Genomic DNA, 18178 nt, shown 5'->3' with positions numbered 1-18178 from the left:
TTTATCAAAACAACTACAAATTTGAAAAAATTGTATTTTGATTAGAATATTAACTAAAAAAGTAACAAATTAGTATCTCTTCTTGGTGGATGTTTTAACTTTGAACCGCGACGTATGTCTCGCTTTAAACCTAGCAGTATCTTTCGGTTTAAATCTGTACTGATTACTGTTAGTTTCCCTAAATTGTTGCCAAGGATGTGCGTTTTCAGATTCGTCCATTTCAACCTCTGTGGTCCATTTTTTATATCGAATTTTGAAATTCACAACATCTTTTATGAATGATGATGTAAGTGGCTACAACATATATATTTAAATTTTAATAATATAAAAACAACTTTAATTTGATTATTTTATAAAAATATTTGAAACAGTTCTCCCCATTAAACTCTTTCACCATAAAATCCCCATTATCATGATGTGAAAAGTGAATTTCTTCTTTAGGTTTGGTTCTTCAGATATTAACTTTCGGTTTGTAGAATCGCCCAACTCAAAATATCCATCTATAAAGTCATGAAATGGGAAATAATGGACAGTTACCATTTTTAGATAGTGAGTAGGAATAATAATAGGTTAGAATTTGACATAATATGACCAGTCTCCATTCCCTGGTACAAATTTGCTCTGATACCCTTTCAATCTTCTTTATACAAAAGGATTGGAAGGAATATTTAGTAGAGTGGGTTTTAAATTGGTTTATAAATCCAACAATACATTAAAACATTTGTTGGGCAATCCTAAAGATAAAATACAAAATTTGAGAGGTATATATGAAATTAGTTGTGATGATTTTGACTGGAAGTATATTGGGCAGACTAAGAGATTCGTTAATGTCCGGTTTAAAGAGCACATAGCTCATTTGAAATATGGACGGACCGAAAAATCGAGTATTGTCATGACATAAATATTAAATTGTTAAAAAATATATCCAATAATAAATTGTTGGATTAAATAGGGACAAAGGGCCAATTCCTTACATCTTTACAGTAAAAAAAAACTGGAGTATTTTGACCACATACTAAGACATGTCTTTTGCAGTTAATTGTCCTAGGCATGGATAGTCGTGTGTAGTACGAGGGGACTAGGGAGAAGACTGCAATCATGGTTGCACAACCTACATCAGTGGTTTGGAATGCCATCTGTTGATCTGTTTAGAAACGTAGTAAACAAGATAAGAATACCCTTGTTAATAGGTAACGGATAAGGAAATGAGAGAAGAAGAAGAAGACGGATTAAGATGCGACAAAAATCATTCGATTCGAAAAATCCTCGGGAAACTGAATATGAAAGTTAAAATTGACTTGAATATTACCTATTTCAATAATTTACCTGATCTTTTCTCATATATTTAATTCGTTTTCTAAATATCTCCAAGGTTTCCATAAACTTTTTGTTAGGTGAAATATTTTCAGTTACACATAATTCCATAACATGTATTACGTAATTAAAATTCAAATGATGACAAGCTTGACTCAACATGGCGCCCAGTATTTCGATATTTAAACTGAAATGAGGAAATTTTGTAGAAACATCATAGAAAAATTATCGATAAACTCACGTATAACAGGCTTCTTTCATATTCGACACAAGTTCTATGCATTCGTTTTTATTTCGACATCCTAGAGCTAAAACTCCGTAAGTTATTAAATCTGGTCTATAATGAGCTTTATTGATTAATTTTAATACTTCCTGAAATTATAAAATACGAAATTATTTTTTTTATTACTATAAAACTACCTACCTTTGCGTTCTCATAATCAAATCTCATACTTCTCTTCTTTATTAACATATTATAAAAATCAATATCGGGTTTGACACCTTCTTTTTTCATAACGTTCAGTAACTCTTTTTCTGATGCTAGAGAACTCGGTATACAGTCTAATAATTGGGTGAATGTCTTTATATCCGGTTTACATTCGCGGCTTTTCATATTTTCTAAAAATTCTTTACATCCCCCTATAAGTAAGAGGCGATGTTCGGGCTGCGTTATTTCCGATAAACTTATTATATTTCCTAAATTTGGTACGGTAGCGAGCAGATTCGGTCTCGAATTTAAAGTATCTAAACTTGATTCTATATTCGAACTTGTTCGATCGATGTTACAATCGGTTTTATTGGATTCGATACTCGAATCATCCGAAGAAGCACCTGGAATTTAAATGTGTAATCAAGACACATAACATGTTTGCAATTCAGAAAACGACCAAAACTCATATTATTTTCACTTGTGAACTCGTAACTCCAATAAAATGAGACTGAACTGAGATTTTAGCAGCAGTCTGCACAAGCTTGATACCATGTGCTTTAGTAAGTTTTATAAACTCAAATTGAAAGTGAGGTTGAAGCCATTGTACTAAGTATTCCAACAATGATGTTCACTGCCACGATATTTCCCGTTCCACTTAATCTAAAGCGTTATAATCATAAACCCAAGTGGAATGGTACAATGGGTACAATCAAATTAAAAAATTCTTGATTCAAAAGTTGAAAAGATGCTTCAATTTGTACACATTCTTATTTTGATATTTATTGATTCCATTTATAATAAACAGAATTCTCAATTAATGAAGTAAGAATCAATTTAATTGAGGAATTCTATACAAATATTTTTATGCTACATAAAATACTTTGTATTCCTGCTCTAAAAAAATTTATTTCTTACCGTTTGTATCGATGGATTTAATATCAGAAGCTTCTAATAATTTCTCCTGTTTACATATAGTATCAATAACATTTTTAGTAACATCAGAATCCCCTAAACCACAGTCCCTAACACATCTCAACAATAAATTATAAGTGTAAATACTTGGCTTTATATTTTTGTCTATAAGCTTTCTCCAAATAAGCAAGGCATGTCTGAACCCTGCTTCCTTATCTGCTATACAAGCTTGCAATAAGAAATTTATTGTATCATCTTTAACAGATATTCCTAAAAATAAAAATCAAATATGCAGTTGTTATTTTTAATATATTTATAGAATTACCTTTTGTAATCATTTCGTCTACAAGAGAAAAAGCCATTGAATGATCACCACATCTTCCAAAAGCTTTAATCATGGCATTATAATTTGTGTCATTTGGTTGGTAACCTTTTTCAATCATAATATTGCGTAAATGTGTAGCTCTAGTTAACCCATCGGTTGTGGGCCAAGGACTATTGGCGCAAGCATTAAAAAGAGCTGTATAAGTCCCTGCCGTGACTTTTAATCCACGTTTTTTCATATCGTTATAAAGCATAAAAGCTTTTTTTGTATAACCAACTCTTCCACATGCACCTGATATAATATTGAAAATAATAAAACAAATTCATTATAACTGATACATACCTAAAAGTAAATTGTAAATGTAGTTTTCTGGTTTAACTCTATCCTGTTTTAACATCCGAACTTCAACGACATCGATTGCTTCCTTAATTTTCCTTTTGCTTATCAAATCTTTAATTATATCTGCATATTTCTTTGTACTTAGTCTCTGTGAAGGTAATGGTTGTTCGGTAAAATGCTTTTCTTCTTTAATATCGTCCTCAGTAAGATCTGTTTCTGATTCAAAATTTCCAAATTTATCCGGATCCGCTTTTAATCTCACTAAAAATTGCTGCTCACTCGAAGTACTGGGTTGTTTTTCTGCTATGAGATTAGATTTTTCTGATTTTTTACTTAAAACTGTAGATTGAACATTTTTTACAACACAGGTATGCACCGAATTTTTTATTACAACATTGTCGAAAGTATAGGAGTTTCTAAAACACCTGATAATAATAGGTCTAAACATTATTTTAACTATATCATGTGGATATTATCAACAAAAACATAACCTGTAGAGGATCTTTGAAAAGTAAAGGAATTGAGGTTATAGTGTGGTTAATCAGATCACGATTTGAATGTGAAATAATCGAGATTCAGTTCACTATCATTCGGAAAGTGAACGTAGTAATATAAATAATAATAAAATACTTTCTGCTATAGTATTAATACTAACACACGAATGTTTCCACTGAAAACGAATCGCGATGTTCAAAAACTGATAAAAATTTCGTTCTGGGTTAGGATCTGCAATCATTTGATTGAGCCATCTAACTAATTGTCAAAATCAACTTATACCTAGCTAAAAATGGCCGCCGTGGGGTAAGTAAAGGCCGTTGTCTGTTTCTTCGTGATTTTCAGTTTTATAGCAAAATGACTTCTTATAGAGTTTCTACTAAATGAAAATTCTCTACCGGAAACATGGCTTTGTACATTTACTGCTTACCCACTTAAAGCACAACGTGGTCGAAAAAAAAAACAAAATCATATTTCCGAGAGGAAATTTCACTTTTTATCAAGTAGCAACTCTTTGACGATGACTTTTGCAATAAAAGTGAAAATATTAAGGTCTGAAATTCAACAAATAACTTCACAAACCACACAGCAACTTACAATAAAAACCTTTATTTCCCTAAGGGGGCCATTTTTAAATGGACATCAGATGATTTTGACAAATCATTATGCAGCTGAACGAAATAGTTTTTGGCGAATGTTTCCATTAACATTATGCTTTAACAGATCATCCCACGCCACATCTTGGCTATCGATGTCGTGGACATCAAAATAACATTCAGAATATACTATTTGGATACTCAGTAACTGACAACCAATATTATCGAGTCCATAATTGACAGTTATTAAATCACGGTATTTTTCACGACCGACAAGATGTATTTTTACGGAATTTGTTCCCATCTCTAGTATTTTCAATTAAAAAATTATTTGATCCATGTAAAAAGGGGTAAGGAATGCAAAAACAAAATGTTGAATGTTTTATTAAAAATTTTGAAGTCATTTACAAGTGCAAAATTCAAAGTTTCAATTGATGAAGTTTCCTGTTAATATCTTCAAATTTCAAAATTTTTCTGATGAAGAAATCTCCATATCTATGTGCCACTTTGGTGTCAGCAATATGGATCATGTTGTTGTCAATATAAAAATCAAGCTATAAAAAAATTGTTAATTATAAACAAATATGTATACGAAAAATTTGCTCTTCAATTAACTATGAACTAACTGAACCTCACCTCAGATCCACTTTGGAATTTCCCTTCCAAACCGGAAGCCCCTTTAGACCATACAACATTCTTCATTTTATGCTTGAAACATAGTAAATGTATAAGTAACGTTTCAATTTCCTTATCCAAGTCCCTAGTTGTCTCATTATTTCTACTGTTTTGTGCCATAAAAGTAGCTAATTTACTTAAAGGTAGAGTCGTGTACAATTTCAAATAACTTCTTATGGTAGGCAACATTTTTTGTTGGGCAACTTCGTCCATAAACACCGCAGTTTGATGATGGATAGCCTCTTTAGAATAATCACCAGAAATGGAATCTATTGGAGGTGGATAAGGAGATAAAAATTTGGGACAAGCAAAAACGAAGCTGTTTTCGAATTCCTGCAAATCTCCATATTGCATTTTGTACATTTTTTCATGATAACTTTTTTCTCTTAAAGTCTGCTGGATGGATTCATCGACACATTGAGGATGTAATACCAAGCAAATAGCCAATAGGTGATACATCTGATCAGTTTGCTTGTTAATTTGATCGTGCTGATAGGTTTTAGATGCGAAAAGTTGTTTGGTACGTTGAATGTACAAAAGAATAGAAGAAAATGTTCTGATTGCATCAGAATATCGCCGCATCATCATGTAAGCAAATCCAACATAATAAGATGTTGATATTTGACAAGCTGGTATGTGAGCATATTGAGACTTCTTATGCACTTCAATGTTCTCCAAAACTTTGATAGCTTGATAGTAGTCGCCTAATAGAGAGTGAAGTCGTAATAGACCTACTAAAGAGAAATACCCCAACATTTTATATAGAGAGTGACTACCAAATTCACCAGAAACTGAATCTGGATCACCACCACTAGCGTACACTTCCAGCTGCTGTTTTATATTACTCTTATCAACCAAAGAATGTAAAACGTTCAAAACGCAAAGTACATTCCAAACTTTATTATTGGAATTTAGAGTCTCCAGCTCCAATTGTTTTTTATTTTGCAAACGAGCTCTGTATTGCGCAAACGATTGAAATTGATATACAAATTCGTCGATCAGTTCCCATAGCCACAAATCGGGTAATTCAAGTGGTACTGGTTCTTCAGCACTAAGAATGTAGTTGAAAAGATCACAATAATTATAAAAGGAATTAAACCGTTGTTCCAAAGTTGGACCTCCTTGAATGCGAGCGTAAATGTGACGGAAGTATAGTTCTTTGTATAATATCATAAATACCTAAAACAAAGACAATTCAACTATAAAGATATATCAATTCAATCAAATTCATTAATTAAAAATATATATATAATTGGAATGGACCCTTGGTTTGATCAGATCAAATATCTACATAGAGACCTTCCTAGTGAAACGAAATTTGCCATATGGTAGGCTTTGCAAAAATTCTAACTTCAAAGTTTTTTACTTCATTTAAATTAAACTAAAAATTAAATGTGGAACTAATTTGATATTTTTTCTAATGATATTCTTTTAGAGTAAATTGTATTTTTTATTGTTTCATTAACTATCTGTCTGGGATTTCTTTGTACATCATTGAATAGATATATTGTTATGATGATTAAACAAAATGGATCTTGAAAATTCCATTAAAAACATTTCATTTAGTACTAATTTCAAAATACTTCAGATCAAAATCAAATATAATGATACATTGTTGAGATTTTTTGAAAGAAGTTTTTTCTACTCAAATTACTACCAATCTTTGGATAACTAGTTTCAAACAATTTGGTCTCTTACAAGTATGAAATTAATTGAAGAAAATTTTTTAATTTGTGTATACTTCCTAAAATAATTGAAGCTATTCATGTAATCTCAATAAACAATTTATTATAGTGAACATGTTCATGTTTTTGTTTCAACTTTCATCTTCTATATAGCAGTATCCTTTTTATTCATCTTTGTTCCAATGTTTATCCATTATTTTATATTTTCCATTTAGTAATACCAGTTTTACTTCAATTTTCTTGAGGTCTGATTCTACTTGTTATTTTCACATTAATTTCCATTATCTTTCTTCAATAGTGTGGATAGAACAATAGAAGATATAAGATAAGAGATAATGAAACTTTATTTTATAGCATCTATCTACCAACTTTTCTCCATTTTTCTATTTATTTTCAATTAAGGGTTTACAGCTTCTATTTTCATTTCTTTCAAGTCTAATTTTAGTTGTTCTTTCCATCTTAAATTCTGAGTAAAAGTACAGCAGAATGTGACTATGTCAAAAACTAGAATGGTACTCAGTTTTTATTACTAGAAATCTTGTTTATTTATCTCTTTTACCAGTGCTCATGCAATGAAAGTGGCACTAACGGAGATTATCTTTACTTTGCTTCGCAAAAATTCTAACCTCAAAGTTCTTCAGTTTTTAGACAATCAACTCTATATACAAATGCTCCAACTAACCCAATAATTTGAATTCGAATAAAAAGTTAGTGTATGGCAGAATGTGTGCTGTCACTATATCAAAAATTGGGATGGTGTACAGTATTGATTACTATGAATCTTGCTTATTTATCTTGTATATCGTTTATGCAAAGAAAGTAGCACTAACGGAGATTATTTTTGCTAAATATTGCAAAAATCCTAACCTCAATGTTCTCCAATTCTCAGACAATCAACTCCAAATTCAAGTAAAAACTTAGTGCACAGCAGAATAAGTGCCATGATTATGTCAAAAAATAGAATGTTCTGTAGTTTTGATTATTAGAAATCTTGTTTATTCATCTTTTATATCAGTGGTTACACAATGAAAGTGGCACTAATGGAAAATATTTTCCCTCAATTCCACTTTTTTGTATCTCTGATTTCTATTCATATTTACCCCTCAATCTATAGTGATATCACAAACTTTTTTGTCACGTTATAACACAATTATTAAAATATATAGCCAAGATTCAAGTCTTTTCAGTTCTAATCAAAAATTAAATCAAAGAATTAACTGATAATCAACTGAATGTAAATAAAAATTGATTTTTTTCCTGTGGAAAAGAAAATAGGTTAAACACATTATTGATCAGTATAAATATAATAAATTCATAAACTCTTTATATTATATCAAGTTTAGTATCATCATTAACTCTGTTGTTGAAATATGGAATACAGAAATCAACTTAAAGTTAAAACTGAAGGGATGGCACAAAGACTAAAAGATGAATTATCTAGTAGACAAAATAAAATCAAAGAAAAACTACATGATGAATTATCAAGCAGACAGAATCAGATAAAGGAAAAATTTCAAGATTTGGCAGGTAATATATGGATATTATTAAAATTTTTAATACTCACTGGATCACTATCTATAATGGCAATAACTTCTGACTCCTCAGGCCAGGGTCTCTTTTCAAAATAGTCTTCAGTAAGTTTTGGCCAAGTGTGTTCATAAAGAGTTTGTAGCTCGAAAACGAAACATTCGTTAATATTATAACGAAAGTATACCAAGAAGTTTTTCACAGTTTCTGGCATTTTAAAGTGCTGTCTACTGTATTCATCCAAAGCCGGATCTCCTGTATGAGATGATCCATCTTCATACGTAAAATCTTGATACCCCTAAAGTTTTTATTTATTATGAAGTAATAGAACGATTAACATATTTTTATTAAACTTCACTATCAAGTGTTATTGTTTTATTGTTACTAAGTGCACTAGTCACTCGAGTTTTGTATATCAATGTCATTTTTAACAATGCTAAATTTGAAATATTGTGGTATTTTTTAAAAATTTTTGATATGAATAAAGTCAAGAAAAAATAACGATATGGGATTAGTACCTGCAAAGCATGTAGGTAAGATATTTTTTTCTTTACATATATTTGAATTTAAATAAAATTAGTTACCTGTTCATAATCCTCATCTCTGTATCCTTTTGACATGATTAAATCGTATTAACCCCTAAAAAATACTAAATTGATATACCCTATGCGTGGATATTAATATTTGTGAAAAAAAGGAAAAAGGTTATGTCAACGTTAGTGAAGGATTTGAAAACGAAGAAGATTTACGACAGCACCCATGAATTAACATTACACATATTACAAATCATTATATAATTAAATTGTTTTATGCTTATTTAATTAATTCGCTTATTAGTTTCCATTTGATTTCTATTACGATTTTAATTTACAAATAATGTGGCCAAGTTAATAGTGGCTGAAATATTACCCAGTACTTTCGTTTTATCTATGTATTTTTAGTTTAGATTTCCAATTAGACTATGTTCCATTTCAATGTTTGCATAATACTTAAATAAGATTGTTTAAAAAACCCCCACTGAATCATTCAAATTGTAGTATTTATATATCAAAAAAATCGAAAGTTTGATAATAAATTTTATTTTGACCTTAGATTATCAGTATTATGTTTTATTATCATTTAATTTGAAATATTTCCGTCGCTGTGTTATTATAAAAAGGATTCCATTAATGATGTTGACAACCTTGTAATTAGAAATAATGTTTGCTTCAGGAATAAATGGTAACTGATAAATACTTTTTTCATACATATATAAAATAGATATTTATTTCTTTTATTTATTATATTATAGAAAATAAACAACAAGACAAATTTATGTGAAGAAGTACATTTGATAATATCCTTTAATAAATCAATGTTTTCTGTATTCGTATTAAATTTTTTTTACTAAATTTTAATTCAATGTTAGGATTTAATTTAAAAAGACTAGTGACTCATTTTTTTTTCAGTTTTAAGAAATTTCCTAAGCTTTGAACCACAACCAAATAAAGTAATTGAAACAAGACCTGATTTATTTACATCTAGGGGAATCCATTGTAGAGAAGATGGTTTGGTGTTATATACACCTGCAATTAATGAAAAAGACAAAGGGATAAAATCACATTATGAAATTGTGCTCCATAGACCGACTACCGAAACATTACATCAGATTTTCAGGTATATATTCCAGGGTTCATCACTTGCAACTTATAGGTATTGACTTTTATTTATTTCTAAACAGCTGGGCCTTTTTATGCATAGCTACAATGCAAAAATCATGGACTAGGTATTTATATTACTTAATGATCTTGTCCGTGTTAAGCTTTTTGATGTGTTTAGGTTGCCAAGGCTGTACTAAATCTGTATCTTGTACAAAATTCAACCAGCTTAAGCAACAGGCTTGAAATATGTTGATAAAAAAGTTGTAAATAGATTCATGGATATGAAGATGGCCATTTATCAACTATTAAAGAAAATGGTACTTAATAATATTAGGGAAATGTATTCATAGAATCTATTAGAAACAATTCAATTTCTTAATAAAAATCTGTTACAATTATATTTTTTGATAATTTTAAATAACTGACCATTAACTTAGATGTTACTGTATCTTATAGGGAGTTAAAAATGAAATTTAGGATGAATTTTAAATTTGGTTGTTTTGGTTTTAGGGGGCTAAAAATAAAATGTAGGGTGGATTTGATTTTAAAATTTGGTTATTTGTTTCTTATGGGGCTAAAGGTACAATTTAACATGGATTTTGACTTTTAAATTTGGTTGTTCTGATCTTAGGTGGGTATAAATAAAGATCATGCTGAATTTTGACTTTTAAATTTGGATGTTTTGGTTTTAGGGGACTAAAATAAAATATAGGGTGAGTTTTTTACTTTAAAATTTGATTATTTGTTTCGTATGGGGCTAAAAATATAGTTTGGGATGGATTTTGACCTTTCAATTTGATTGTTTTGGTTTTAGGGGGTTAAAAATATTATGTAGCCATGCATTTTAACTTTTAAATTTGGTTGTTCCGATATTAGAGGGTTATGAATAGAAGTAAAGATGAATTCTGACTTTTAAATTAGGTTGTTTTGGTCTTAGGAGGCTAAAAATAAAATTAAGGTTGGAAAATAAAATTTGGGATAGGTTTTCACTTCCAATTTTGGTTGTTCTGACCTCAGGGGGCTATAAATAAAATCAAGGATGAATTTTGACTTTTAAATTTGGTTGTTTTGGTTTTAGGGGGCTAAAAGTGAAAAGTATCGTGGGTTTTAACTTTGAAATTTGTTTTTAGTCCTAGGGAACTGTCAATAAAATTAAGGATGAAGTTTAACCTTTAAATTTGGTTGTTCTGGTATTGGAAGTTTTTTTTTCAAATTTGTGTATAGCTTTACACCATATTTTATTAAGATTATTAAATGTGAGTGTATAATTGAAATAAATAGTTGAGAAATGCTCGAATACTCTAACCTCTCGTTAAATACTAACTGTTGTTTTTAGTTTATTCCGAACACCTAACTTAGAATTGGCGGAAACAAGATTTTTAATTTACAAGGACAAATTACCCCTATTTATAGAAGTAGCCAAGGAAGTAAGCTTTTTATTGTATTGTTATACGCATTTAACATTTCTTTTATAATTTAGTTATATTTGTTCGATATATATATATATATTTAGATATTTTTTATTTTAGATGTGTAACATTCACAGTCTACAAAAAATCTGCGATGTTCTTCAGGAACATCCAGGCTGGACTTTAGCCCATCTAGCTGCATACTTTGCTCTCTATGATTCTTTTAACGACGCAAAAATAAGTGGTTTTTTAAATAGTACCGATGATGAAACTGGTATGTCACCATTACAGGTTGCCATCACGACTCAAAACATCAAAACTATCCAACTAATGGTAGCCGCAAACGCTTCTTTAGAACACTTGGACTACGAATTAAACTCAGTTTTCCACTATGCTGCCAGTACTACAAAAGAAATTGTTTCTGTAAGTAGAATTATTTTAACGACATAATCATACTAATGAATAAAATTTCAGGCATTAGCTCAAAGCACACCGTTACGTTGCCTAAACGGTCGTAATAAAAAGGGATTCACTCCATTACACTTAGCATGTCTAGCAGATAAACCGGAATGTGTGAAAGCTTTGCTTTTAGCAGGAGCAGATGTTAATATAACTGCTACTAAAGGTGAAAATCAATATGAGGATACAGTAGAACCTGGTTATGTTGCACATTATGTTCAAAGTAACCCAAATACTTTTTATAATAAAGATATGAAGAATGGAGGCACACCGCTACATTGGGCTAGTTCTAGACAAGTCATAGAGGCGTTGATCGATGTTAATTGCCATATTGACGCGTTGAATTTCGAAAATAAAACAGCTCTACATATTATGGTTGAAAGAAATCGGTAAGACTAGTTTTTATAACCAAAAAAATAATGCAGCCGCTGCTGTATCCTCCCTCCCCCCATTTAAAGTAAAAATAAACAGAAAAAATATATCCCCAAACCGAGAAGAGCCGTTATTATTTACACCAAAGCTCCCTTCTCGTTTTCTTCTTGCCAATGGTCGTTCGCTTTTCTTCCTTTTCACTACAAGCACAACCCCACGCAACCTCCATAACTCCAGCCCTGCAGAGGAGCAACTCCTATATCGGGGCCAACTTCAACCATTAAATCAATAGAAATAGGACCACGAAAAGCGAAAATAATTTTATTTGAAGAATAGGTTAGATTATGTCAAAATCAAGGTCGTCAGAGGGTTGTAACTTATACCGAAGAATTTTTACTTTATCCTACCAAAAAATCCAACTTATCTATATCTCTCTCATTTCTCACTGTTTTATGGAAGTATTGCTAGTTGCCCATTACTAAGAAGCTAGACAATACAGGGAAGATTCAGGAGAAACTGGCCAAAAGACCTAAAATAAGGTGTGGAGGAGATCTTCTCACGGGAGAAGTCTCATTATAATCTATAAAATTGTAAATTTTGATTTTTTTTAAATAAACATTATGTAAAAATTTGTAGTTTGGATTGTGTAGTTGCATTATTGAGTAAACAAGCCAACGCTAATTTGGGCGATAAAGATGGTAACAGACCGTTACATTTAGCTGTTAAAACAAACAATTTAGCAATACTTCAAGCTCTCATTATATTCGGAGTTGAATTAGATCTACTTAATAACAAAGGAGAAACAGCGAGACATTTAATTACACCAGGTGAGCAATTACGAATTTTTTTCGTTTATAAATTATTACATAAAAACTACCCTTTATATATTTTGTAGAAAACGAAGCAAAGATTTTATATTATTTATCAGCTGTTGGTGCTAGAAGGTGCATAAAAGAAATGGCTGGTTGTACCGAGGGTTGTCATGCTAATGGTACTTATGAAGGTGTTGCTCCACCAAAGGTTAGTATAATATAATCCTATCCCAGCAGATGTTTAAAAAATCCTAGAGGGAATTTATATTAGTATATTAAGTACCAATGGGATGTATATGTTCAATCCACAGTTTTTTTAACCAGCACGCTGCGGTCCTTTGACAACTAAGCATGCTCAACAATCAACTACCAATAATTTCTGTTCTGAGCATGGTTAGTAAATGGATCAGGTTCGCCTCAACGTACTCCAACCAGTGAATTGCACGGTCTTCCTCTCAGTCGCCGTCTTCCAGGGTATTGATTAGAAAGCGTCCTCTCCACGTGTCCCGGCTACCTCAGACGCGCCCTCCAGATGAACACCACCAAATCTGGCTCGCCATACATCTGCTTCAGCTCAGCATTCCTCCGGATCCTCCACGCACCGTTCAAAATCTGTTCATTAGTCCATGTTTCGCATCCTTATGTGACTACGGGACGGATTATTGTCTTTTAAATTGTGAGCTTTGACCTTTGTGAGATCCCCCTAAACATGAACGCTCTTTGGACTGCTGAGAATAGTCTATTCCCCGCTGCAACTTTTGTTGTCTTCAGTTATCAAGGCCTCAAGATATTTAAATTGGTGGCACACAGGGAAGCGATGTTCTCTGACTTCAAACGTGGTTTGGGAGGTCGACGCAAGCTTGTGTTACCGATACCTTCACTTTGCCAGAGGCGTTCCTCATTGTCATTCTAACCATACGCACCAGCTTCTTTGGGAAGCCAAACCTCACCAGATCCTAATACAGTTGGTCTCTGAGGATACTGTCGCACTAAGATGGTACTCTTAGATTTTCTCTAGGATCTGACGGATCGTAAATATGTGATAAACAGCGAAACGGTTCGGGTTTAAACCGCACTGATTACTTACCTACTTTTTTCTCTATGTACTCTACCAGCTTTTGGTTTAAGCAGCAGGTAAGTATTTTGTGGGCTGTATACAGCAAAGCGATTCCACTGTAATTTGAACAGATCATTTTATCTCCTTTATTGTAGATAGGGTAGTTTCCTGCAATGTTACACTCATTTGGTATCTTTTCAGTGATTCAAATTAGAAATGTCATCTACCCCGGGGGACTTGTTGTGTTTCAGCTTTTTGATACTGCGAAGGATTTCCTCTCTTGTCTGAGGGTCCATTTAATCACTGCTCTAGTCGTCATTAATGCTAACGGTTGCTTCAGTTGAGATGGGGGTGTCCCCATTCAACAACTCCTGGAAGCAGCTGGTATATCGTTGAGATTTCTTTTGAGGGTCAGTAAGATTTCCGTCGGGATTGTTACCATAAGGTGACCTGAGGATTGTATACTGCCTTCATTTTTTTTAGTTAGCCATAAATACAAGGTAGGACAAATATGTCCAGGGTTTCCAAAAGACCTAAATAAACCAATTGGTACTGAAAGGATTAAACCATAGGTTCATACATCTTATTATTTTTAGGTTAATGGTGCGACAAACAGGGATGTATTGAACGCAATGTTATCGGTCGCAGGTATGGAAGTGGCAACTAAAAAACATAAAAACAGTTTTCCAAAAAATGGTAGATTACTGTGTTTGGATGGCGGTGGTATCAGAGGATTAATTCTGATACAAATGTTATTAGAACTTGAGAGGGTTTTGGAAAGGCCTATTAAAAATTGTTTTGATTGGATAGCGGGAACTAGTACTGGAGGTATTTTAGCGTTAGGTACATGATTTTTAAATTATTTTATTTAATAGTATTTAATTTATTTTTAATTTCATTTAGCGATCGCTACTGGAAAAACGATGAAAGAATGTCTCTGTCTCTATTTCCTTTTGAAAGAACAAGTTTTTGTTGGCATTCGACCGTATTCAAGTGAATGTCTTGAGAATATATTGAAAGATACTTTCGGTACCGATACCGTTATGTCCAGTATTAAACACCCCAGAGTTATGGTAACTGGAGTTTTAGCTGATAGGAAACCAGTGGAATTACACCTGTTCAGGTATTTTTTTTTTCTAATTTTAGTCATAGTTTAGAAATTTTATACTGAATTATACAAACTATTCATAGGATTTTATTTAGGATTAGTAAAAATGTTTAAATATAAGACAGTCTTGTGGCATTTTAAAATGATCTTGGGTTTGTATAGGGCAAATATTAGAAAACTGTAAAAAATGGAACAGGACTCACATCCAATATCTTTAACTAAAAAGTCTAAGGAAAAGAGAAGACTATGTATACAATTTACTTAAACAAGTCCTAATCATATTTTAGAAGTGGCTCATGATTCTTTTTACGAATTATCATGTTTTTTAGGAGTTACACCAGTCCTAATGATATTTTAGAAGTAACTCACGATTCTCGTTATGAATTACCAGATCCACCAGATAAACAACTCATATGGGAAGTGGGTAGAGCCACTGGGGCGGCTCCTACATACTTTAGGTATGTTTCAAAAAAATTTTTCTTCTATTCCAATATCACCTTCCATATTGATACTTATTACCAATATAGAGCCATCAAAACTTACTAATTATTTTATTTTAATACAATAATCACTAAAAACTATATACAATAAACAGATTCGTACTTTTTTGGATGTACAGTAGCTAATTATTTTTTTTTACTATCAAATATACAAATAAATCGTTTTTAGAGCATTTGGACGGTTCTTAGATGGTGGACTGATCTCTAACAATCCAACTTTGGACGCTCTATCTGAAATTCACGAACATACCTTGGCTTTAAAAGCGAAAAGAAGAGAAAGCGAGGCTTGTCCAGTAAACGTAGTCGTTAGTCTCGGTACCGGTCTGATTCCGGTAACACAAGTCAAAAGTATTGATGTATATAAACCGGACAGTATTTGGAATAGTGCTAAATTAATGATAGGTATATCGTTTCTTGGATCGTTGCTTGTGGATCAGGTAAAAAAATTATTTTCTCACATTTTTGTTATTAATTTATTAATGATTTATATTTTAGGCAACTGCAAGTGATGGTCGAGTAGTAGACAGAGCTAGAGCTTGGTGTTCTTCAATTGGTGTTCCATATTTTAGATTTTCTCCGCAAATGTCCGAAGAAATTTGTATGGATGAGAAAGGAGATGAGAAACTAGTCAGAATGCTTTGGGAGACTAAAGCGTACATGTATGAAAATTTGAGCGTAGTTAGAGAACTGGCTGATATTTTAAATAGAGATTAAATTAGTACACATTATATTGCTTAGTGAAAAGTTATCTCTATTAACATAATATATTCCATGATGTCTTATTTTGGTTACATGTTTCTCTTAAAAATCTGTTTTTGTCTTCACTGGTAGCTAAATATTTCTTTTTACCTTACCAATTAGTTAGGTTAGGTTTGAGTCTTAGTCTTCTCTAAATATCCTCACCAACTAACACTACAGCTTGGCGTGAGCCTTGGTCTTTTTGTAAATTCGCCTCCAAATTGATCTTTTCTTTCCCATCTTCTAACATTCATTGTTTGTAAGTTTTTGTAAACCTGATCAGTCTATCTGATACGCCTCTATTTCTACTGCTTTATATTTTGGCATTCTTGACTATATTATGACAATAGTTACCATTCCGAAACACTATTTTTTGTGATATTTCTACAAAGTATCATAACACATGTTCCCATTTTGTTATTTAATGTCCTTGAACAGTACACTGCACACAAGATTCGTATGTTTAGTAAATCTTCAAATCACTGGTATATTTTCCATAACAATTTATAGTAGTCTAATATTGTCGTTACTCACCTCCAATTACATTAGTACATTAATTACAAGTCACTGTCAACAACTCGGTGTATATAATGTTATAGATACAATGATATACAATGTTTTCATAGAGTCAAAATGAACATATATTCATAACTTTAATGGTATTCTTGAGAAAATTTCATTAATTAAAACTATAATTTTTATAAATTGTCATATTTAGGGGGCGTAATACAATAAAAAAATGGCATAATTCGACCCCTAAATTATTAATGGCAATATTGGACACACCATGCAAGACACAATACAAAATAAGATCTTAAACGAGTGGAAAAGTTGGAAAACACGCATTTTCGAAAATTTATTTCTCAAAAGCTGTTTACCTCCACAATTTAAGATTTAGTATGTAGATTCCTTACCTCATGGATTGTTTGCCATAAAACGATGAATATATACATACATGTATAAAAGTGTACATTGGAGTGAGAGAAATTGATCGAGAATGGTCGAAACGTACATATTTGCATTGGTTTTAATAATTGTTAAATCGTTGAAGAAGGAACTTCAACAATGATTCGATATGTTTCAGAAGTTGATTGACAACTTTATAATTGTGCTTGAAAATACCCCTTTCTGATTTAGAGTAAACAATATCATATGTATTTTATACATTATTTTGTGCAGAGTACTGTATTGGTACTTTTCATTCCTAGTCATTGATGTTACAAGAAATATATAGATTATACATATATTATCATTGTTATTAATTTATTATTTAATAAATTGTTTTCATTGTAAATATGAATTTTTATTCGAACAAATATGACCTTTCCTCTTTTCAGGTACTTAGTCATACATAAATGACAAAGTTTTCATAGTATGACAGATGTTTTACACCGTTGACGCGTTGTTATTTTTTCCAGTACATAATCCGATATTTTGTTGCTAAACAGTCTTTATTTTAGGTCTAGACTGATTAAAAAAAAGTTTTTAAAACAGTTAAATACCGGAATACGTCTGATAAATCATGGTAATCACTTCTCCGTGACAAATAATATTTAATTAATGTGGACTGTACCTTTTATAACTAGTTATACAACAACGATATGTATGACAATGTCTATTGAAGATCATATAAGTAATAATCGATTATATTGAACGATTATTGTCTCTCTATAGGTTTGTTCTTGGTAGCTGCATTGGCAGAACTAGTTCAGGAAGTGTACACTAAAGCGTTCTTTGTATTAGAACCAGTGCTGGTATCTCTGTTCTTAGTAGCAGCGCAAGAGA

The 18178-nt window shown here is 31.5% G+C and overlaps 3 protein-coding genes across 4 annotated transcripts; 1 reads left to right on the top strand and 2 right to left on the bottom strand.

The window, feature by feature from the left end:
* Window positions 1-18: 18 nt before the first annotated feature.
* Window positions 19-4106, bottom strand: LOC130440736 (pentatricopeptide repeat-containing protein 1, mitochondrial). Its single transcript, XM_056774050.1, has 7 exons — window positions 3324-4106; window positions 2982-3272; window positions 2660-2926; window positions 1739-2145; window positions 1556-1686; window positions 1327-1501; window positions 19-294 (listed from the first exon to the last, which is right to left on the bottom strand). Exons 1-7 carry the CDS (start codon window positions 3766-3768, stop codon window positions 70-72), a joined length of 1941 nt encoding a protein of 646 aa, XP_056630028.1. The 5' UTR covers window positions 3769-4106; the 3' UTR covers window positions 19-69.
* Window positions 4107-4779: 673 nt separating this feature from the next.
* Window positions 4780-9261, bottom strand: LOC130452754 (eukaryotic translation initiation factor 3 subunit L). Its single transcript, XM_056792177.1, has 4 exons — window positions 8883-9261; window positions 8336-8596; window positions 5048-6265; window positions 4780-4965 (listed from the first exon to the last, which is right to left on the bottom strand). Exons 1-4 carry the CDS (start codon window positions 8916-8918, stop codon window positions 4831-4833), a joined length of 1650 nt encoding a protein of 549 aa, XP_056648155.1. The 5' UTR covers window positions 8919-9261; the 3' UTR covers window positions 4780-4830.
* Window positions 9070-17687, top strand: LOC130452736 (85/88 kDa calcium-independent phospholipase A2). 2 transcript variants are annotated; one of them, XM_056792157.1, is made up of 12 exons: window positions 9070-9519; window positions 9747-9954; window positions 11275-11365; window positions 11468-11770; window positions 11822-12195; window positions 12815-13005; window positions 13074-13198; window positions 14644-14890; window positions 14951-15170; window positions 15485-15613; window positions 15825-16092; window positions 16151-17687. In XM_056792157.1, the coding sequence occupies exons 1-12, from the start codon at window positions 9498-9500 to the stop codon at window positions 16367-16369; spliced, it is 2397 nt and encodes a 798-aa protein (XP_056648135.1). In that variant the 5' UTR covers window positions 9070-9497; the 3' UTR covers window positions 16370-17687. The 2 variants fall into 2 exon arrangements, with proteins under 2 accessions (XP_056648135.1, XP_056648143.1); XM_056792165.1 differs by lacking the exons at window positions 9070-9519; window positions 9747-9954 and adding exons at window positions 10121-10569; window positions 10631-10651.
* Window positions 17688-18178: the final 491 nt, after the last annotated feature.

This window comes from Diorhabda sublineata, chromosome 1 (genome assembly GCF_026230105.1).
Source record: "Diorhabda sublineata isolate icDioSubl1.1 chromosome 1, icDioSubl1.1, whole genome shotgun sequence".
NCBI classification, from domain to species: domain Eukaryota; kingdom Metazoa; phylum Arthropoda; class Insecta; order Coleoptera; family Chrysomelidae; genus Diorhabda; species Diorhabda sublineata.
The sequence above is the reverse complement of the archived record's forward strand: the minus strand, read 5'-3'. Positions and strand labels throughout refer to the sequence as shown.

What these genes read in the sequence shown, in the direction of transcription:
- LOC130452736 (XM_056792157.1), top strand. Translation starts at nt 9,498, where the DNA reads ATGTTTGCTTCAGGAATAAATG. An exon ending in TTATAGAAGTAGCCAAGGAA is followed by an intron (nt 11,366 to 11,467) that starts GTAAGCTTTTTA and finishes TTTTTATTTTAG; the next exon opens with ATGTGTAACATTCACAGTCT. An exon ending in GATCGTTGCTTGTGGATCAG is followed by an intron (nt 16,093 to 16,150) that starts GTAAAAAAATTA and finishes TTTATATTTTAG; the next exon opens with GCAACTGCAAGTGATGGTCG.
- LOC130440736 (XM_056774050.1), bottom strand. Translation starts at nt 3,768, where the DNA reads ATGTTTAGACCTATTATTATCAGGTGTTTTAGAAACTCCTATACTTTC. An exon ending in AGACGAAATGATTACAAAAG is followed by an intron (nt 2,927 to 2,981) that starts GTAATTCTATAA and finishes TTTTATTTTTAG; the next exon opens with GAATATCTGTTAAAGATGAT. An exon ending in TAAATCCATCGATACAAACG is followed by an intron (nt 2,146 to 2,659) that starts GTAAGAAATAAA and finishes TTTAAATTCCAG; the next exon opens with GTGCTTCTTCGGATGATTCG.
- LOC130452754 (XM_056792177.1), bottom strand. Translation starts at nt 8,918, where the DNA reads ATGTCAAAAGGATACAGAGATGAGGATTATGAACAG. An exon ending in GAGATGAGGATTATGAACAG is followed by an intron (nt 8,597 to 8,882) that starts GTAACTAATTTT and finishes TAAAAACTTTAG; the next exon opens with GGGTATCAAGATTTTACGTA. An exon ending in CCATTATAGATAGTGATCCA is followed by an intron (nt 6,266 to 8,335) that starts GTGAGTATTAAA and finishes TCTTTGTTTTAG; the next exon opens with GTATTTATGATATTATACAA.